This window comes from Pithys albifrons, chromosome 10, assembly GCF_047495875.1.
Source record: "Pithys albifrons albifrons isolate INPA30051 chromosome 10, PitAlb_v1, whole genome shotgun sequence".
NCBI lineage: Eukaryota > Metazoa > Chordata > Aves > Passeriformes > Thamnophilidae > Pithys > Pithys albifrons.
Window position 1 is genome coordinate 30,132,639 of NC_092467.1, and position 17,451 is coordinate 30,150,089.

The 17,451-nt window shown below is 46.5% G+C and overlaps 1 protein-coding gene across 1 annotated transcript; it reads right to left on the bottom strand.

Annotated features, from left to right (window-relative positions):
• Nucleotides 1-14,114: 14,114 nt before the first annotated feature.
• JUN (Jun proto-oncogene, AP-1 transcription factor subunit) lies at nt 14,115-16,074 on the bottom strand. Its single transcript, XM_071565571.1, has one exon. The coding sequence runs from the start codon at nt 15,742-15,744 to the stop codon at nt 14,800-14,802; it is 945 nt and encodes a 314-aa protein (XP_071421672.1). The 5' UTR covers nt 15,745-16,074; the 3' UTR covers nt 14,115-14,799.
• Between the last annotated feature and the right edge of the window lie 1,377 nt (nt 16,075-17,451).

The following is a 17,451-nucleotide window of genomic DNA, read 5'->3' on the forward strand; positions in this document are numbered from 1 at the left end:
AATTAGCAAAGTCCATTGGGGAGCTTTGGTGCTGAGGGAGTAGTTTGTGTGAGTCACATTTCTGCAGAGAGTGAGCTCGGGGCCTTCTGGGGCTGAGCAATCCCTGCCCTGACTGGTATTTAATGGGAGCTTTTCCCTGGGGAAGTGCCATCCCTGAGTGGAACTGGCACACGCAGAACATGCGGATCGGGGGCTGCTGAGGAGGGGAAAGCTGAGCTGCTCGGCCTCGTGTTCTGTGTCTGACTGATCCTCTGCAGCTCGTTGGCAGGACAGAGCCACCCCTGCGGGGACAGAGCCACCCCTGCGGGGACAGAGCCACCCCTGCAGGGACAGAGCCACCCCTGCAGGAACAGAGCCACCCCTGTGGGGACAGAGCCACCCCTGTGGGGACATGAGCCACCCCTGTGGGGACAGAGCCACCCCTGTGGGGACAGAGCTGCCCCTGTGGGAACAACCACTCCCCCTGTCCCTCCAGCAGGGCCGAACTCCTGCCCTGGCTCCAGGGATCGGAGGGAATGGGGAGAAACAAAACTCCCTGTCTTTACAACTGTATAGAAACAGGAACGAGCATGACCTTGCAGTTACAGAAATCAATCCAGATTCCTCCATGTTTCTGGGCTCAGTTGGTGCCACACCAGCCAACGGTGCCATCAGCAATGAATTTGAGCTCCAGTTCCACCTACAGCTTTACAGGAGCTACTCCTGGGTCCCACACATGATTTACCGTAATCACAGAATCATAGGATCGATTGGGTTGGAAAAGACCTCCGAGATCATCAAGTCCAACCCTTGGTCCAACTCCAGTCCCTTTACCAGATCATGGCACTCAGTGCCACGGCCAAGCTCAGCTTAAAAACCTCCAGGGATGGGGAATCCACCCCCTCTCTGGGCAGCCCATTCCAATGCCTGAGCACTCTCTCTGCAAAGAATTTTTTTCTGATGTCCAGCTTCAATTTCCCCTGGCAGAGCTTGAGCCCATCATGCCCCCTTGTCCTATTGCTGAGTGCCTGGGAGAAGAGACCAACCCCCACCTGGCCACAACTTCCCTTCAGGGAGTTCCAGACAGTGCTGAGGTCACCTCTGAGCCTCCTCTTCTCCAGGCTGAACACCCTCAGCTCCCTCAGCCTCTCCCCACAGCACTTGTGCTCCAGTCCCTTCTCCAGCCTTGTTGCTCTTCTCTGGACCTGCTCCAGCACCTCAGTATCTTTCCTGAACTGATTAGTGTTTTAGTCTGTCTGTAGTTCTGTATTTTAGTGAGTACCTTTTGCTCAGTGACACAGTATTTCTCATTGCTAGAGAGTTTTCTGGGGCATAGAGTTGTTCCTTTGCATGCTCTTTCCTTTTCCCAGTTCTGACAGTTTCCCCTGTCTTCTGTCTGAATCCTCTGCCTGTGACTGTTTTGGTTCCCCCAGAGTGTGTCTCATTGCCTGTCAGGATTCCTGCGCCTCACTTCAATTCCAACTCAGCAAAGTGTATAATTACACACGCCCCACTGCAGGGAGGTCCCTCAGTGCAGTGCCAGTCTGACTCCCAGAAGCTTTAGCTGGACTTTACCACCTCCATCACTGCTGAATTCTGCTTTAGCACTAAGGAATTGATTCCCTGGAGCACCAAATCGGGGCCTCAGCTGCACTCCTGTCTGTCTGACTCCGTGAGAAACACCCTTGTTGATTTGGAGAGCTCCCTAAATCACAAAGCCCTGACAACTCCTCCAGATTCATGGTGTTTGCTTTCCTTGGCATGTCCCAAAACATCCTTCTGTGCTGGGCTGCACCTGTGATATTCCAGCAGCTCCCTTTGTTCCCAAGCCATTGTGTCTTCCTACTCAAATTTCCATTCAAAGGGTGATTCACGCAGCAGGGAAAGGCATGACCTGGCTGCCCCCTCAGTTTCCATCGCCCCGCAGATCATGTGCAGTCTCATCTGAACCGGAGCTTTCATTTCAGGCTCCTCCATTCCCATTCCTGGAACTGTCTGTTATTCCTTGCTCCTCTTGTCTGTGCTCTGAGCAGAGAAATATTTGCTGTATAGAGGCTTTTGGAAAAAACCCTCGTTGGGGTCACAGGAGCAATGCAAACACACCAGTATGGATTTTGTTTTCCCTGGGAATGCCTTTTCTCCCAGCACAGGAATACACACAGTTGGTACCTGTGCTGGAGCTGTTCTGTGGAGGAACCACAACTTTGACTCATTCCAGCATCTTTTTTTTTTTTTTTAATAACAGCTTTCCTAATTTGAATGTTTGGTTCTGATGTCCAGTGGCAGAGAACTGCACCCCTCCTCCTCCAACAGCCCTTACAGGAGCTGCAGCTCTTCACTCATCCCCCCTAATGCTTCCATTGCCCCTGTACTACTTTTCTCTTTATCCTTTGAATTTTGCTGCCTTTTGGAGTCTCCTCTTCCACCACTATCCCTCTGTCATCAACCCACTCATTTGCAAATCCAGCCTCCTTTACTGTGCACTTGAAGCATTCCCTACTTGAGAAAGTCTTTAAAGGTTTTTAGTTGTGGTTTTTTATCCCCCTCTCCTTGCATAAATTGCAGTTCTGGGTTTATGACTCTCAGGGTTAAATTTTGTTCTCTGACACTTGTGGGACTCCTGCCAGGTGATGTGATAGATGCTGAAGGTGCATCTACACCCATTATAGTTTACCTGTAGGGATATTTTTATATTCTATGGTTCCCAGTGAAGCAAAGTCTTTGGCTCAGTAATAGTACACAGAGCTATAATGTGCCAACTAGGGATTTTAGAAGACACAGATTTAGCAAAAAATAGTGATTTTTAATTGCTAGAATCAACCTTCTTTTTCCCTTGTGTCACAAGACAGAGGGAAAGCTTAGTTTCAATTAAAAGTTAATATTGCCTCACAAAAATGGGATAAATGTGACCTTTAGAAGTGAATAGAAGGGATATTGTAGTGACAGCTCAAGTGCTATTAGTGACTTCATGTTTAATTCAATAAAACACCTATATTTAAACATAATCTGAAGCAGCCAGAGCTTGCAATAGAATTCAGAGCAAACCTACTAAAGAGTATTTGTGGCCATGGCATGTTTGCTTGAAATACTGGCAAATTCACCTTATTTGCAGCAGATTACACCTCAGATTTGCATTTTCCATACTGTCTGATTTGGTTCCTGTATTACTTTTCCTTTTTGAATTTTGGCACCAAACCCACCAGGATGGTGGTTTGTTCCCCCTTCCCCTCCTCTACTCACTGGCATAATTTCCATCCAACAAAGCTTTTCAAAAATAAGGAAGGAAAAGGCCTTCCTGTACAAGCTTCCTGTGAATCCCATCCAGATAGAAAAGACTTGTGTAAAAGCTTGGCAGGCAATCCCAGCATATGCCACGGAGTGACTTCCTTATTTTATGCTGTCCTTCCACATACAGCAAACGAGTCTGAAATTCGGAGTCATTTCCATTCAGATTCGAGTAAGAAATTGTAGATGGTAAATTTCCTATCTGTGTAGAACGCCCACATTTTAAATTCAAAGTTCTGAATGCTGACAGCATTAGTCATAGGAAATCCTGTATGAACATCCAGCACTTAAGTTGGACCTTCCCCTGGATCACACCATAGAAGGAATTAGCAGGAAAACATTCTGTTACTCTTAAATACTGCCTTGATTTAACCCCTTGCCTGCCACTGCTGCTGGTGGGACAGGGCTTTTTTTTCTAGAGGCCACTTCCCATTTTCTTGTGATCAAAATTGTACAGAAAACTGATATATTTCAAAGCTAAAATTTTCTGTATTTTAATAATACACCAGTTACACTCTGTAGTACAGATGTATATGTATGTCTACAGCCTCCCTCATGATCACAAATAGTCTTTGGTGTTCAGAAGAAAATAAATTTGAACACAAAATATTTGTTTACAATATTATATTGGATATATTAATATTCATGTATTAGTGTTCAGCATGAAACAAACTCTATATGTCAGTAAAAATGGAAAGCTAAAAGAGCCAACAGAACTTTGCACATTAAACCATAACACAGTCAAGGCAATAACAGCAACATGCCCAGCTCTGTTCCACAGGACCATTTGCACATTACGTGGATGAAACAGCTTGGACAGTTTCCTTGTCTTTCTTTAAAAAAGGGCCATTTCTCAATTGACATAATATATCTTTAAAAATATATAAAAAAACCCCCACCCTAGTTATCATTTTCGTTTAGTGGGAAAATCCCACACATGTTGAATTATTGTGGAACAGCTGGCTTAAATTAAAGCTTCAGACTTAAGGAAGGAATCCCAGAGCATAAAGTATTAAATAATGGCTGAATTCAAGGTTAGGATGAGGCTTGTGATGCTGGGCATGGAAAGGATATATTAGGCAAATATAGGAGTTGAAGAATCACAGCTTTTTTGAATCACAGTGCTGCAGTTTTAGATCAAAATACAGCAATGTTTAAAGATAGTTTGATAAATAAATCAAAATCCATTTTAATATATCATTGTTCATACGTGAGAGGCTTTAGACTATGCAAATACTGTGGATGTCCATAAAGGAAATGGAAAGCCATTAAAAATTCTCAGTATTTGAGAGCTCTACTTTTATTCTGAGTCTTCTCATGAGTTTCAAGAGCCTTTCATAAATTTTTGGAACTTCATCATTATAAATAATCATTTTGGGTTGTAAGGAAAAAGTGGTAGTTTTTCCTGGCTGCATGGAGAGTTTCTGTTTGTTTTCAACCTGTACTTGTATAACTTCTCTTTTTTAACTCTCAGACTCATTGAAATCAGAGGGCAGATCTCTGTGAAGTCAGTGTTGTTCTGAAGATCCAAACCAGAGGGAAGATTCAGGCCAAGACACAGTTGTTTGGTTTGGGGCATTTTGGTTTTGTTTTTTAAGCCAAGATCTGAACTGCCTGGAAAAAGGAGAATTAAGCTCAGTCCTTCCTTGGGCACTGCAGAGCTCAACAAGCAGTTATGGTAAATCATGTGTGGGACTCAGGAGTAGCTCCTGTAAAGCTGTAGGTGGAACTGGAGCTCAGATTCATTGCTGATGGTGCTCTTGGCTGGTGTGGTACCAACTGAGCCCCAGAAACATGGATGAATTTGGGTTATTTCTGTAACTGCAAGGTCTTGCTCGTTCCTGTTTCTATACAGGGCTGGAGAAGGGACTGGAGCACAAGTGCTGTGGGGAGAGGCTGAGGGAGCTGGGGGTGTTCAGCCTGGAGAAGAGGAGGCTCAGAGGTGACCTCAGCACTTTCTGGAACTCCCTGAAGGGAAGTCCTGGCCAGGTGGGGGTTGGTCTCTTCTCCCAGGCACTCAGCAATAGGACAAGGGGGCACGATGGGCTCAAGCTCTGCCAGGGGAAATTGAAGTTGGAGAGCAGAAAAAAATTCTTTGCAGAGAGAGTGCTCAGGCATTGGAATGGGCTGCCAGAGAGGGGGTGGATTCCCCATCCCTGGAGGTTTTTAACCTGAGCTTGGCCGTGGCACTGAGTGCCATGATCTGGTAAAGGGACTGGAGTTGGACCAAGGGTTGGACTTGATGATCTGGGAGGTCTTTTCCAACCCAATCCATTCTATGATTCTGTGATTCTGTGCAGTTGTAAAGACAGGGAGTTTTGTTTCTCCTGATTCCCTCTGATCCCTGGAGCCAGAGCAGGAGTTGGGCTCTGCTGGAGGGGCAGAGTGGGATGGTTGGCAGAGCTTCCCTGCACTGGAGGCTGTGCTGCTGTGCTGTGCTGGGCAGGGTGTTCCCAAGGGCATAAATGGGAGCTTTGGCTTCTTACATGTGGAAAACACTGAGAACTAAATTCCAGGAGGGAGCAAATTGGAAAGGCTTCGGAAAATCGGGTGGCACTTTCAGCAACTGAGCTGTTGGTGTTCCTAATGGGCAACAGGCTTGGGAATCGGGCTGTTTGTGACAGAAAAGAGTAACTCCATAAGATGTTTCCTTCCCTGGGCTCATTACTTTGTTGCTGGTGTCACCACATGCTGTCACTGTTACCTGTAGAGTGTGCTTTGAACCGTAACTGCCTTTGGTAGTAGCAAATCAGTGTTCCAGATCTGACTGTGAGAGCATTTCCTTCACCAACTCGCCACATTCAACCCACAGAACAACCATTAACATTTAGTTAAAATCCAAGCCTTTCTCATATTGCCAGCCTGGCATTTCCTGTCCAGTGGCAAACACAGGAGCAGTTTCTGCACATAAGAATGATAAAGCAGCAAACAGAGGGGGCCAAGGAAACAGCTTGAAATTAATTGTGGGTGTGGTGTATTTTGTAAGTAAATTCAAAACAGACATGGAAGGCAGTATCAGGAACATGTGCAAGAAATTCCATTTATAAGGCTTTGAATAATAACCTCACTGCCCTCTTAAATAACTTAATATATATATGCATAAAGTTAGTCATCTAACAGAAACAGTTTCATAAGCAGGTATGGTGAGGTCTCACAGCTCTGTTCGAGTTAATGGGTGCATGAAAAATGTTCCCTGAGAAAGTCAAGCCTCGTTTTATAGCTTTGTCCATATGGGAAGTTCAGCTTGTTTAACCAAAAGTGTGAATTCAAATTAAGTTAGTAAAACTGGTGCAAAATCTGCCTGGACGTTTTTGTACTGTAAGTTAAATTGGGAAGAATGAATTTAGGAGTTCTGACTCAATCTGTGGCAGTTTGGGGGTTGCTGTGAGCATTTCTTGCAGGAGATGCCACATCCCCACTGCCTTACCTGCATTTGTGTTCCACCTGCCCTGTTGTACCCCAGCATTCCAAGTGTTCATAGAGCTCTGTGGTTGGCAGAATAAGGGAGGCAATGCAGGTGAAAAGAAGTATCCTGCAATATTCCAAAAAGCACTACCAGCACAAATGAGGGAGTGGAAAAGAAGAAGCAAAAGAGGAGGGAATAGGTGACTCTTCAGGCTGGTACTGGTGTAAAAAATTGCTTATAGACATCAAAGCTGAGCTCCCTGGGGCCAGGGGGGGATCTGTGGGTGCTCACCTGGCAGCAGCAGCACTTGGAGCAGAAGGGGCCAAATGCTGTAACTACTGCAGTCCCCAAACTGGCACAGAAACCTGAACTGCTTCCTTGGTAACTTCAAAAATAAGTATCCTTATTTTTAAGGATATTAAGGGGGCACGGGCTCAAGTTTTGCCAGGGGAAATTTAAGCTGGAGATCAGAAAGAAATTCTTTGCAGAGAGAGTGCTCAGGGATTGGAATGGGCTGCCCAGAGAGGGGGTGGATTCCCCATCCCTGGAGGTTTTTCACCTGAGCTTGGCCATGGCACTGAGTGCCATGATCTGGTAAAGGGACTGGAGTTGGACCAAGGGTTGGACTTGATGATCTCGGAGGTCTTTTCCAACCCAATCCATTCTGTGATCCTATGAAAAAACAACACAGCTAAAGCTTCCTGAGGTCCTTCAGCAAAGATCCCCAGGTTGTATCAAAAAGTAAAACTGTGTGTGCCAGTTTGAAACCAATCCTTTGAAAGAGCTGGAGCCATGTAACCTTCTTATGAAAATAAAAGTTTAGTCTGAGGTAAGATAAGAAAAAAAAAAGGCTCCTGGTACAAAATGTTTTGCCCTTGTGCACTTTCTTTCTTCCTTTCTTTCTTTCTGCTCTGGAAATTTTGGCATCCTCATTTTTCAACATAAAAAACACCAACCTTATGTTTTTTAAACATGTTTTCTTTCCAGTATTTATCAGTAACCTGATTGCCACAGCTGGGATATTCAGCATCTTTAGGACTCATGCTGTGGTCAATATTTTGAGAAACAACCAAAGTGGTCAAATTTATTGTTACTTCTGCAGAATTACATGGAAGCCAAAGCTGTCCATGGTTGTGAGGTGTAGTCAGGAGCACTTCCCTAAATATACTCAGCTGGGGTGGTTTTCAGAGTGCAGAAGTGGGAAATAAAATCCAGAAGTCTCTAAGCAAGCTGATATATTAAAAGCATAGATAGATCTGCCCAGAGAAAAGTCCCTGCTTTTCCACAGGTCACACTCCTGGAAATGGTGCTGCACTGGAGAGATCCTGGTTAGAAGCCTCTGCTAAAGGAGAAGGAACCTGGGCAAAGATCACTAAATTCTGCTTACAATCCATCATTTAAAGAAGGGAATTTGCTGTAGAGAATTAACTGTAAACTTTCATAGTGTCAACCCTGAACTCAGCTGTACTTTCTGCAGAGTTCTACACAGTTTTTTTGTAATTTTGCATATAAAAGCACTCTGTTACCAAATTAGAATATATATATTTATAAATACTGTGTCTGGTTCAGTCAGGAAGGAGGGAGAACAGACAATCTGTATGGTGGCAAAGCCAAACAGGAAAGCTGGAGATGGATTTTGCCTGGAGAATTTGAGTTCCTTCTCTCCCCTTCAGGTATTTGGGTCAGACACTTGGTGATTATGAACATGATAAAGATCATATCTTGACTGGGGCCCTGAGACACCACTGGAGGGTTCATAGTAAGAGTTGTTTATAATGACTTCTTTTAAGGAGTTTAGAACACTTAATGTTTGGTAATACCTCAGTGTTTGGATAGGGAAAAAGGAGTGTACATTTTGTTTGGGATGCAGGAGAGTGAAACTTTGCATGCGGAAATTGGTTCATCACAAACACGTGGTGGATGTTTGCAGAACTTTTCTGTTTAGTGAAAGGGAGTGTCTCCTGATTCTAATCAGGTAATCGTTGCTCCCTGACTCGAGGCTCCTAAGTTGAAACAAGCAGCCTGCTGAGGTTCAGGCACTTCAATTAGCAATTTATTTTTTCCAAATCGCTCTGGAGAGGCCTGTGCTGTTCTGTTAACCATGAGGAGAGCCTGTGGTGCCTCAGAGCCCAGCTAACCTGGGTAGGTGTCAGGAGCCAAACTGAATCAATCCCGAGCTGGATCTCTAAAGTGTTACAGCTTTTTCTGCCTCACTTCCCGAGGTGAAAAGAAAACAACGAGCAGGACTTACAAGGTGGGCACAGCAGCTCACAGCTCTTGCCATTGTTAAAAGTTCTAGACCTACTTTTGGGCACAAATGAGTCATAGAATGGATTGGGTTGGAAAAGACCTCAGAGATCAGCAAGTCCAACCCTTGATCCAACCCCTCAGAGATCAGCAAGTCCAACCCTTGATCCAACCCCACTGTGATCACGGAGTGCCCTGGGCTGGTGATCACAGTGGGGTTGGATCAAGATGTGGTGTATTCTCCCTCAGTGCCACATCCATAGAATCACAGAATGGATTGGGTTGGAAAAGACCTCCGAGATCATCAAGTCCAACCCTTGGTCCAACTCCAGTCCCTTTACCAGACCATGGCCAGTCTCAGTTTCAAAACCTCCAGGGATGGGGAATCCAGCCCCTCTCTGGGCAGCCCATTCCAATGCCTGAGCACTCTCTCTGTGAAGAATTTTCTTCTGATATGATCTGATTTTTTTTTTCTGATATGATTTTTTTCTGAAAATGATCTTTCCATGTTTGCCAAGGTGTTTGGTTTGCAGGCACACTTTGAGAATCACCAGCTGAAATAGGCAGGCCCCAGTTTTGGTGGTGCTTGGCCAGGCTTTTAAAACCTGTCAGTGACCCATTCAGCAGATTCGCAACTTCTTCAGTGCTCTCCTTTCAGAAACAGCGCTGTGTGAAAGGCTTGGTGAGTTTGAATGGTAACACCGGATTGTCCCTGCGCTGTGCGTGTTTTCAGGGCTTGTTACTTGAGACACAAAGCTGTGATAACAGCAATCATTCCAAAGCCACACCAGCTCATTCGCCACTGGATGAGAATTCAGAAAACAGCCACGGGTGCTTGGTTTGAACTCTCAGTGTGCCCTGAAATAATATTCTATGGCTACAATGATGGGGGAACTCCCTGCCCATCGCAGTGATTATTTGAAGAATGCAGGGAAGCTGCGAACATTATTCTGGTTTCACTCAATGATAACAGGTTTCATCTGAAGTCTTTTTTGGCTACTACACCACCTGTGCAGAGGCTCCTGTTCCAGGACTGTTTGCTTTTGAGCTCCATCTGCTGGAATTGTGTCCTGTTTCCCACATCTTTGGTGTTATTCTGCTGCCAGGTTTCACAGGAATTGGTTTTAATTTAAAAGAGAATAAGGAATAAAATTCACAGTTCAGAGGAATTTCCAGCAAGTTGCTGGCACTTTTGTTTAAGGATTTGACTTAAAGATTGCTTGGAGAACACAAGGCTCAAAACAGAAAATAATTGTGAGGCTGAGGAAAACAAATATTAGTTCTTCCTCCACTTTTGTTTACAGAGTTAATTTCCAGGTATTTTATAGGTATATTCATCAGATCAGTCATGACCTATCAAGCTCTGTAAGAGGTTTCAAAAATAGGTTACTTGCTCATTCTTCTGAATTAGGTTTTTGTTTTGTTTTCCCCTGGTGTCTGTTGTTACTCTACAACCAAGAAAAGTAGCAGTGCTTTCAATATTTAATTAACTTTTTAAAAAGCCATTCTTCCTCACTGTAACTGTGCTTCTGGTGTTTCAGAATATTTAAGGGCAGAAGGGCTCGTGATGAAAGTCTAATTTGATTTTTGTAGTTCCATTCTTTCTTTACAAAAATGTACTGCAAAGAATAATGTGCAGAACTGGAAAAGAGGGCCCTGCTGTGCAAAACCACTCCAGAAGTGTTTCAGTAGTCAGAGGCTTTCACGGTAAATTATCTGATGACTCTCTACAAGTTTTCTTTGTGAGAGGCACATTGTGTGTTCAGAGGGTACATTACCCTGTGCCTGTGAACAATAATGTGTATGTGAGGAATCAGGGTTGCCACCAGCCCTTGGGTGCTGCTCTGGTGTTGGCAGAGCATCTAATTCCAAGGAACAAGCACTTCCCTCCAAGAATTACCTTCCCAAAAAGCAAACCATCTGCATCTTGGAGTTTCCTTTCCTTGTCAAGCTGATACCATCTTCCTTCCCTGTCCCTGAGCTAATTCCTAAGGTACATATATTCTGTTCCATAATGGATTTGTGTATATGGTAATTTTAAATATATTTTCTTGCTGTCCAGCTGCTTTTAGCAATACTTTGTGTTCCCTCTTGATGTTTGCAACTTTTTTTGTTCTGCACAGCCAACTTTGCTTGAACTGGTTTTAGTTCTTGATGTCGGTAACTCCATGCTGTTATCCCAAAGTCTTGGGAATAGGGGTAGGGAGGAAGAGGTGGAGAACAGATATTAATTAATTGCTAGGCTTGATATTAAGGATGAGTGGGGATTTTTCAGTGCCTCTCCTGGCCCTGGCACTCTGCACACCAGGGGGTTCTCCAGCAGTGCCTGAGCTTGTTCCAGCCTGAGCTGCTTTTTCAGAAAGTAATTATTGTAATGGATTTCTTAGAGTTCTGCGTGGGACAAACTGCCAGTCACCTTTCACATGGGTTTGGAGGGATATTGTCTGCATTTCCTGACAGCTTCTGTCAAATACAGACAGCTCAGGTATCTCTTGGTCCCGATTTCATTGTGAAGTGCTCTGGTTTGAGGTCACATAGAGATGTGTAGGACCCTGTAAGTAACTTCTGTGTTCTGAGGCTGAAATGGGCTGGTTTGTAACTGTCCCACTGTCAAATAAATTAGATTGTTACTGTTATTCCTATAACGACAAGTACTTTGGATTTAAAACTATTCAGTGAGTAACGATGGTCAAACCCCTGCTTTGTATCTCCCTTCTCTTCGTGGAATAGAAGAGTGAGGGTTTGGTTGGTTCCAATAGAGACCTAAATTTTAATTAATATTCCTGTGTCCCAAACATGTTGTTCTGATTAGAGGCTCTTTGCCCAGGCATTTCTGTGTAGCCTGCCCTGTTTGAAACCCTGCCTTTTTCTGACTTCACTTCCTGAATCCGTTGACAACACTCACAGCCAAACAAAATACATGTTCACAATGCTGTTATTTGCAAAATATTCCCTTGTGAGTACAGCTGGGGCAACAAAAAGAGTTTCTCTCTGAATCTCAGAGAGAACTGACTATTCCTTATAGAAGTAAGGCCCATAGTGCATTAGCCAATTTTAATCTTGGCAGTTCAATAAGTGTTAAAACTTTGCATTTCACCACATATAAAGGCGTGCAGGGCTTTCATTGCCCTTGTGTGCATTGATCACAGAGTGATATCCTGAGAGTGCTGAATTTTAATCTGGGCTGAAATGAACCAGATAGCAACAGGCTCCGGGCCCACCACACTGTTTACAAAACACATGGACGTGGAGGGAACATAAACTTACTTTGCCCTCTCCTGGGCCTGCTCCTCACTTTTGGTGTGAGGACCAAAGAAAGGGTTTGTCTTATTGCTCCTCCTCTCCCTGTGAAACTGCACAACTGGCACCAAACCCCACCTTGATGGCAGATCCTCTGCCTGGCCCCCAGACACTCCTGTCCCAGGGACCAACCCAGCAGTGCCTTTGCTCAGCAACGTTTTTGCCCTTGCAAAAAAGTCACCCTTGGGAGAAAACACCCAACTGTGGTGCTGAACGTCTGTGTGTGCGTTCGAGGGCAGGGTGGAGCAGACTGTCACTCAGCTGTGTTTAATTAACATAGTATTTTATATAATGTATTTATTTTTTACGTAATTAGGTGATTAAGCAAAATGCTTGCTAGTAACATCTCTTCCATAACCCAGCGCTGCTGCGAGTTAAACATGCACCTTTGCAGGTAATTAATCTCCTTGCCCTGCTTATTTTGCTAGTTGGCACTTGCTAAATCCCTGTAAAACCACACCCAGCAGTGCTGTGTATTATCCCTCTGCTGTCTATTCCTACATATGGTCAAAATCAACTCACCTTCCGGGTTGCTGACATCAGCAAAATGTACTCTTGGCAAACTCCAGAACCCTCCTAGTAACCCTTTGTTTGGCTGGTGTTGTTACAGTTGTATTCCTGTGGCAGCAGCAAACACAGCCCAGGGTTGGGATGGGGAAGGAGACTCCTGGGTTAGCATCTTTTAAACACTGAAGCAACCCCTCGTGGTAAAATGTATATAATAGAGGGGAAAAAAGTTAGAGGGAAGATACTTCTATGCTTCCTGTAAGGAACTGACCCACTGTAGTTGCAAGGTATAATTCTGATAACAGTAAAAGTACATATATATATATAAAATTATTAATCATCTTGTGATAACCAACACTATGACCTCAATTAAAATTACACTTATTCCTCTTCTAAGTAAAAAAAAAGACCTTTTTAAGACTGCCTGCTTGAGGAGAATGAATTTCTAATATTTTCTGGCTGTCTTTTGATATCATCTACTTCCTCTTAGCTGTTTGGCTCCGAACAGCAAGGAGGAAAACATCTGGACTCCTTTAAATATGTTTATTCAACTAAACGAATTGGGCACCACTTTGAAAATCCTGATATAAAAGTTCCACACCAGCCCCAAGTAAACTGGCATGTTTCTAAGCTACACCTGAATATTGTCATTGTACAAACCCAATATTATATTGTAAAAAATACTTGGGAAGTGCCAGAGAAGTTGCTGTTTTCAGCAAGTTGCTGGAAACAAGCAACAGGAGTTGCTGTTTTTCAACAAGTTGCTCTTTTCATTTCCCACTTGGTTCAGTTTTTCTCAGCTTTTCTATTGCCAAAAAGTTTAAAACCCACAGTAACACCCAAAAGGGAAAGGATTTAGAGACAGGGCAAAGGTTATAAATTTTTTTACGGTTGACAGCATTGTCATAAATATTAACAAAGAAGGATCACCTACCTGGGAAAACCCACAGGAATAAAGGTGAATATTTTTAATTTTTGAAGCCTACAGCATTTTTTTAAATACAACTGCTTGCCTTATCTTCTTGAGGGCATTAATTTAACAAAAAGCATGTCAGATCAAGCAGCCAGTTGCTCCAGTTATGGAACAGTTTCATTCCCTGGCTCTCTCCCACTCCACAACCCAGCCTGAAGTCAGTCAGCTGTCTGAGCCTGGGAATGTGGCAGCAAGGCAGGCAGGCCACAATTGGGAAATACAACTCCAGGACAACCCAAAAAGTTCTATTACTTTAGTGACGAGATCTGGCTTCTCCTCCCCCTCTCACACCTTCTCCAGGACATGCCTGGAGTTACACAGCAAGTTCAGCACAATCCCTACCCCTCAAATCCCAACTCAAAGGGCATTTTCCCAACTCAGGTAACTAGCCAAAAAAAAAATAGTGTGAGGGGAAAATACATTTTAATTATTTTATTTTTCTTAAATATAATAGAACCTTCTAGAATTTTTTTTCCAGAAACAGAAACATTAAAAAAATTATACTTTATTACAAATGGTAAACTCAGAGTGCTAAAAAAAAGCCTCTTATTTACAAACAATACTGGGCAGTGCCCAAATAAACAACATAAAAATAACTTACAAAGTCATGAAGTAGTTTATTGACATTAATCAACTTTCATAAAATAAAATAAAAAAGATATGTACATACACAATTTACTTGAAGGCAGGCAGAATAGTTCTTTTTTTTGTTTATCAGCCTCCCACAAACCTCCCTCCCACTTTTTTTGTTTTGTTTTTTTTCTTAAGGAATACTACATAAAGCAATCTACAGTTTCTATTGCAGTTTAACCTTTAATACTGAATGATCATCGAATGTTAGGTCCATGCAGGTCTTGGTCAATGTTAAACGAAGATCTGACATCTCATCCGAGCAGGGACAGCCCTTCCCTTCCCTTCCCGGCGCGGCCGCTCCACTCCCGGCTCCACCGAAGGCTTTGCCAGTCTTTCCACACATGCGCCTCGCAGGGCACGGGCAGGACTCAGCCTTCCAGCCTCTGCCACCAGCTTTTTGCCTCTGCCGCTTTGGATTTTGCCCGTTTTAGTTGTACCACAACATCACAGTTCCCGCCGAAGAGTCTCTTCAAAACGTCTGCAACTGCTGTGTGAGCATGAGCTGGCACCCGCTGTTGACGTGGTTCATGACCTTCTGCTTAAGCTGTGCAACCTGTTCTCTGAGCATGTTGGCAGTGGATGCCAGCTCTGAGTTCTGGGCTTTCAAAGTTTTCACTTTTTCCTCCAACCGGGCAATCCTTTCCAACTTCCTTTTCCGGCATTTGGACGCCGCGATTCTGTTCCTCATGCGCTTTCTCTCGGCTTTGATTCTCTCCTGCGACTCCATGTCAATGGGGGACAGGGGAGGGGTTTCCCCCGGCATTTCAGGTACAGTCTGCGGCTCCTCCTTCAGCGCCTGCAGCCGGGGGTGCTGCACGGGCATCTGCGGGGTTATGTGGTGCTGGGGCGCGTAGCCCATGCTGTTCGTGTTGTAGCTGGGCGCGGAGCTGAGCGCGTTGGGGTTGAAGTTGCTGAGGTTGGCGTACACGGGGGGCTCGCTGTGCAAGCTGGTGTTGAAGCTGGTGCTGCCGGCCATGGAGGACACAGGTGCCATCCCGCTGCTGACGGGCTGCGCGGCCGAGGTGACGCTGGGCAGCGTGTTCTGGTTGTGCAGCTCCGCCAGAGCCCGCACGAAGCCCTCGGCAAAGCCCTCCTGCTCGTCCGTGACATTCTTGGGGCACAGGAACTGCGTCGGGGTCGGCGTGGTGGTGATCAGCCCGTTGCTGGACTGGATGATGAGCCGCTCCAGCTCTGGCGAGGCCAGTTTGAGAAGCCCCACGTCGGGCGAGGTGAGGATGTCGGCGTTCTTGTTCCTCAGGTGCGGCTTCAGGTTGCTGGAGGGGTCGGACAGGTTCAGCGTCATGTTCTGCTTCAGCACCTTGGCGTTATTGTATCCGTACCCGCCGCTCTCCGGCGGCGCGAAGCCGGCGCTCAGCGCATCCTCGTAGAAAGTAGGCTCCATCTTTGCACTCATAGAACACAGTCCGGGGAGGGGAAGCTGCCCGGCCGCGGCTCAGCTCCCCGCGGACACCCCGACCCTCCCGGGGAAGGGGAACGCGAAGCCGGGGAAGGAGAACGCGGAGCCTTACTGGGGTAGCTGCTGCTGCCGCCGCCGCGCTGAGAGCCCGCCCGGCCTGGCGGGGCGCGCCTCGCCGCCCTCCTCCTTGTGCTGGTGCTGCCGGGACGCCGCTCCGCCGCCACAAGTACTTTCCGTGGCCGGCTCGGCTCTGGCTGTGTCTGTCTGTGCCGCGTCCCGGTGCCCGCCCGCGCCGCGCTCTGCGCCCGCTCCCGCCGTGCAGCCCTTCACTTATCAGCGGCCGCGGGCCCGCTAAAAATAGCGCATGATGTCACCCCGCGCGCTGCCCATTGGCTGCCGCCGCCCCGGCGCGGAGAGGGGGCGTGGCCTGGCGCGGCGCGCGCGCCCGGCGCGGGTCGCCATGGCCACCCCCCCCCCTCGCTGAGAAGCTTCTTGAGCGCGCGCGGGGCACTGTGGGATGACGTAATGCCGGGGGGGCGCGCGCGCGCGGGGCACTGTGGGCTGACGTCGTTGTTTTTGAACTCTCTGGTTACCGCGTCCCGCGCGCGCCTCTGTGTGTGTGTGTGTGTGTGTGTGTGTGTGTGTGTGTGTGTGTGTGTGTGTGTGTGTGTGTGTGTGTGTGTGTGTGTGTGTGTGTCTGTCTGTGTCTGTGAGTGTGTGTGTGTCTGTGTGTGTCTGTGTGTGTGTGAATGTGTGTCTGTGTGTGTGTCTGTGTGTGTGTGTGTCTGTGTCTGTGTGTGTGTGTGTGTGAATGTGTGTGTGTGTCTGTGTGTGTGTCTGTGTGTGTGTCTGTGTGTGTGTGTGTGTCTGTGTGTGTGTGTGTGTGTGAATGTGTGTCTGTGTGTGTCTGTGTGTGTGTGAATGTGTGTCTGTGTGTGTGTGTGTGTGAATGTGTGTGAGTCTGTATGTGTGTGTCTGTGTGAGTGAGTGTCTGTGTGAGTGTGAGTGTCTGTGTGAGTGTGTGTGTCTGTGTGTGAGTGTGTGTGTCTGTGTGTGAGTGTGTGTGTGTGTGAGTGTGTGTCTGAGTGTGTGTGTGTGTCTGTGTGTGTCTGTGTGTGTGTGTGTGTCAGTGTGTGTGTCTGTGAGTGTGTCTGTGTCTGTGTGTGTCTGTGTGTGTGTCTGAGTGTGTGTGTGAGTGTCTGAGTGTGTGTGTGTCTGTGTGTGTGTGAGAATGTGTGTCTGTGTGTGTCTGTATGTCTGTGTCTGTCTGTCTGTATCTGTCTGTGTGTTTCTGTCTGTCCCCTCGGCCCGTGGTGGTCCGTCCCTTCAGGCGGCGCTCCCGGGTTGCCCCACGTGGTTTCCCGTCCCGCCGCCCCCGCGGGTTCCAGGCAGGGCTGGGGGCGGCCCCGGGGGCTCCCCGCGCTCCCCTCCCGCCCCCCGCGGAGTGCGGCCCCGCACGGCGGCCCCGCGGGGTTCGGTGTCTCTGCCCCTACAGAGAGCCGCGACGTCAATTCCCGGCCCCGGGAGAAACCGGGATAACGCGGGGCGGGAAATAAAACCAGACGGGAGAAAGGCGGGTTGTGGAGGTTTTTCTGATCCTCGTCCTCCAAGGGGAGGGCACAGCGCCGGCCTAATTTTAGACAGTGCCCCAGTATTGCTGTGGAAGTACAGGTTAGTCCGGAGGGGAAATCAGCGCTGCGGCCG

What these genes read in the sequence shown, in the direction of transcription:
- JUN (XM_071565571.1), bottom strand. Translation starts at nt 15,744, where the DNA reads ATGAGTGCAAAGATGGAGCCTACTTTCTACGAGGATGCGCTGAGCGCC.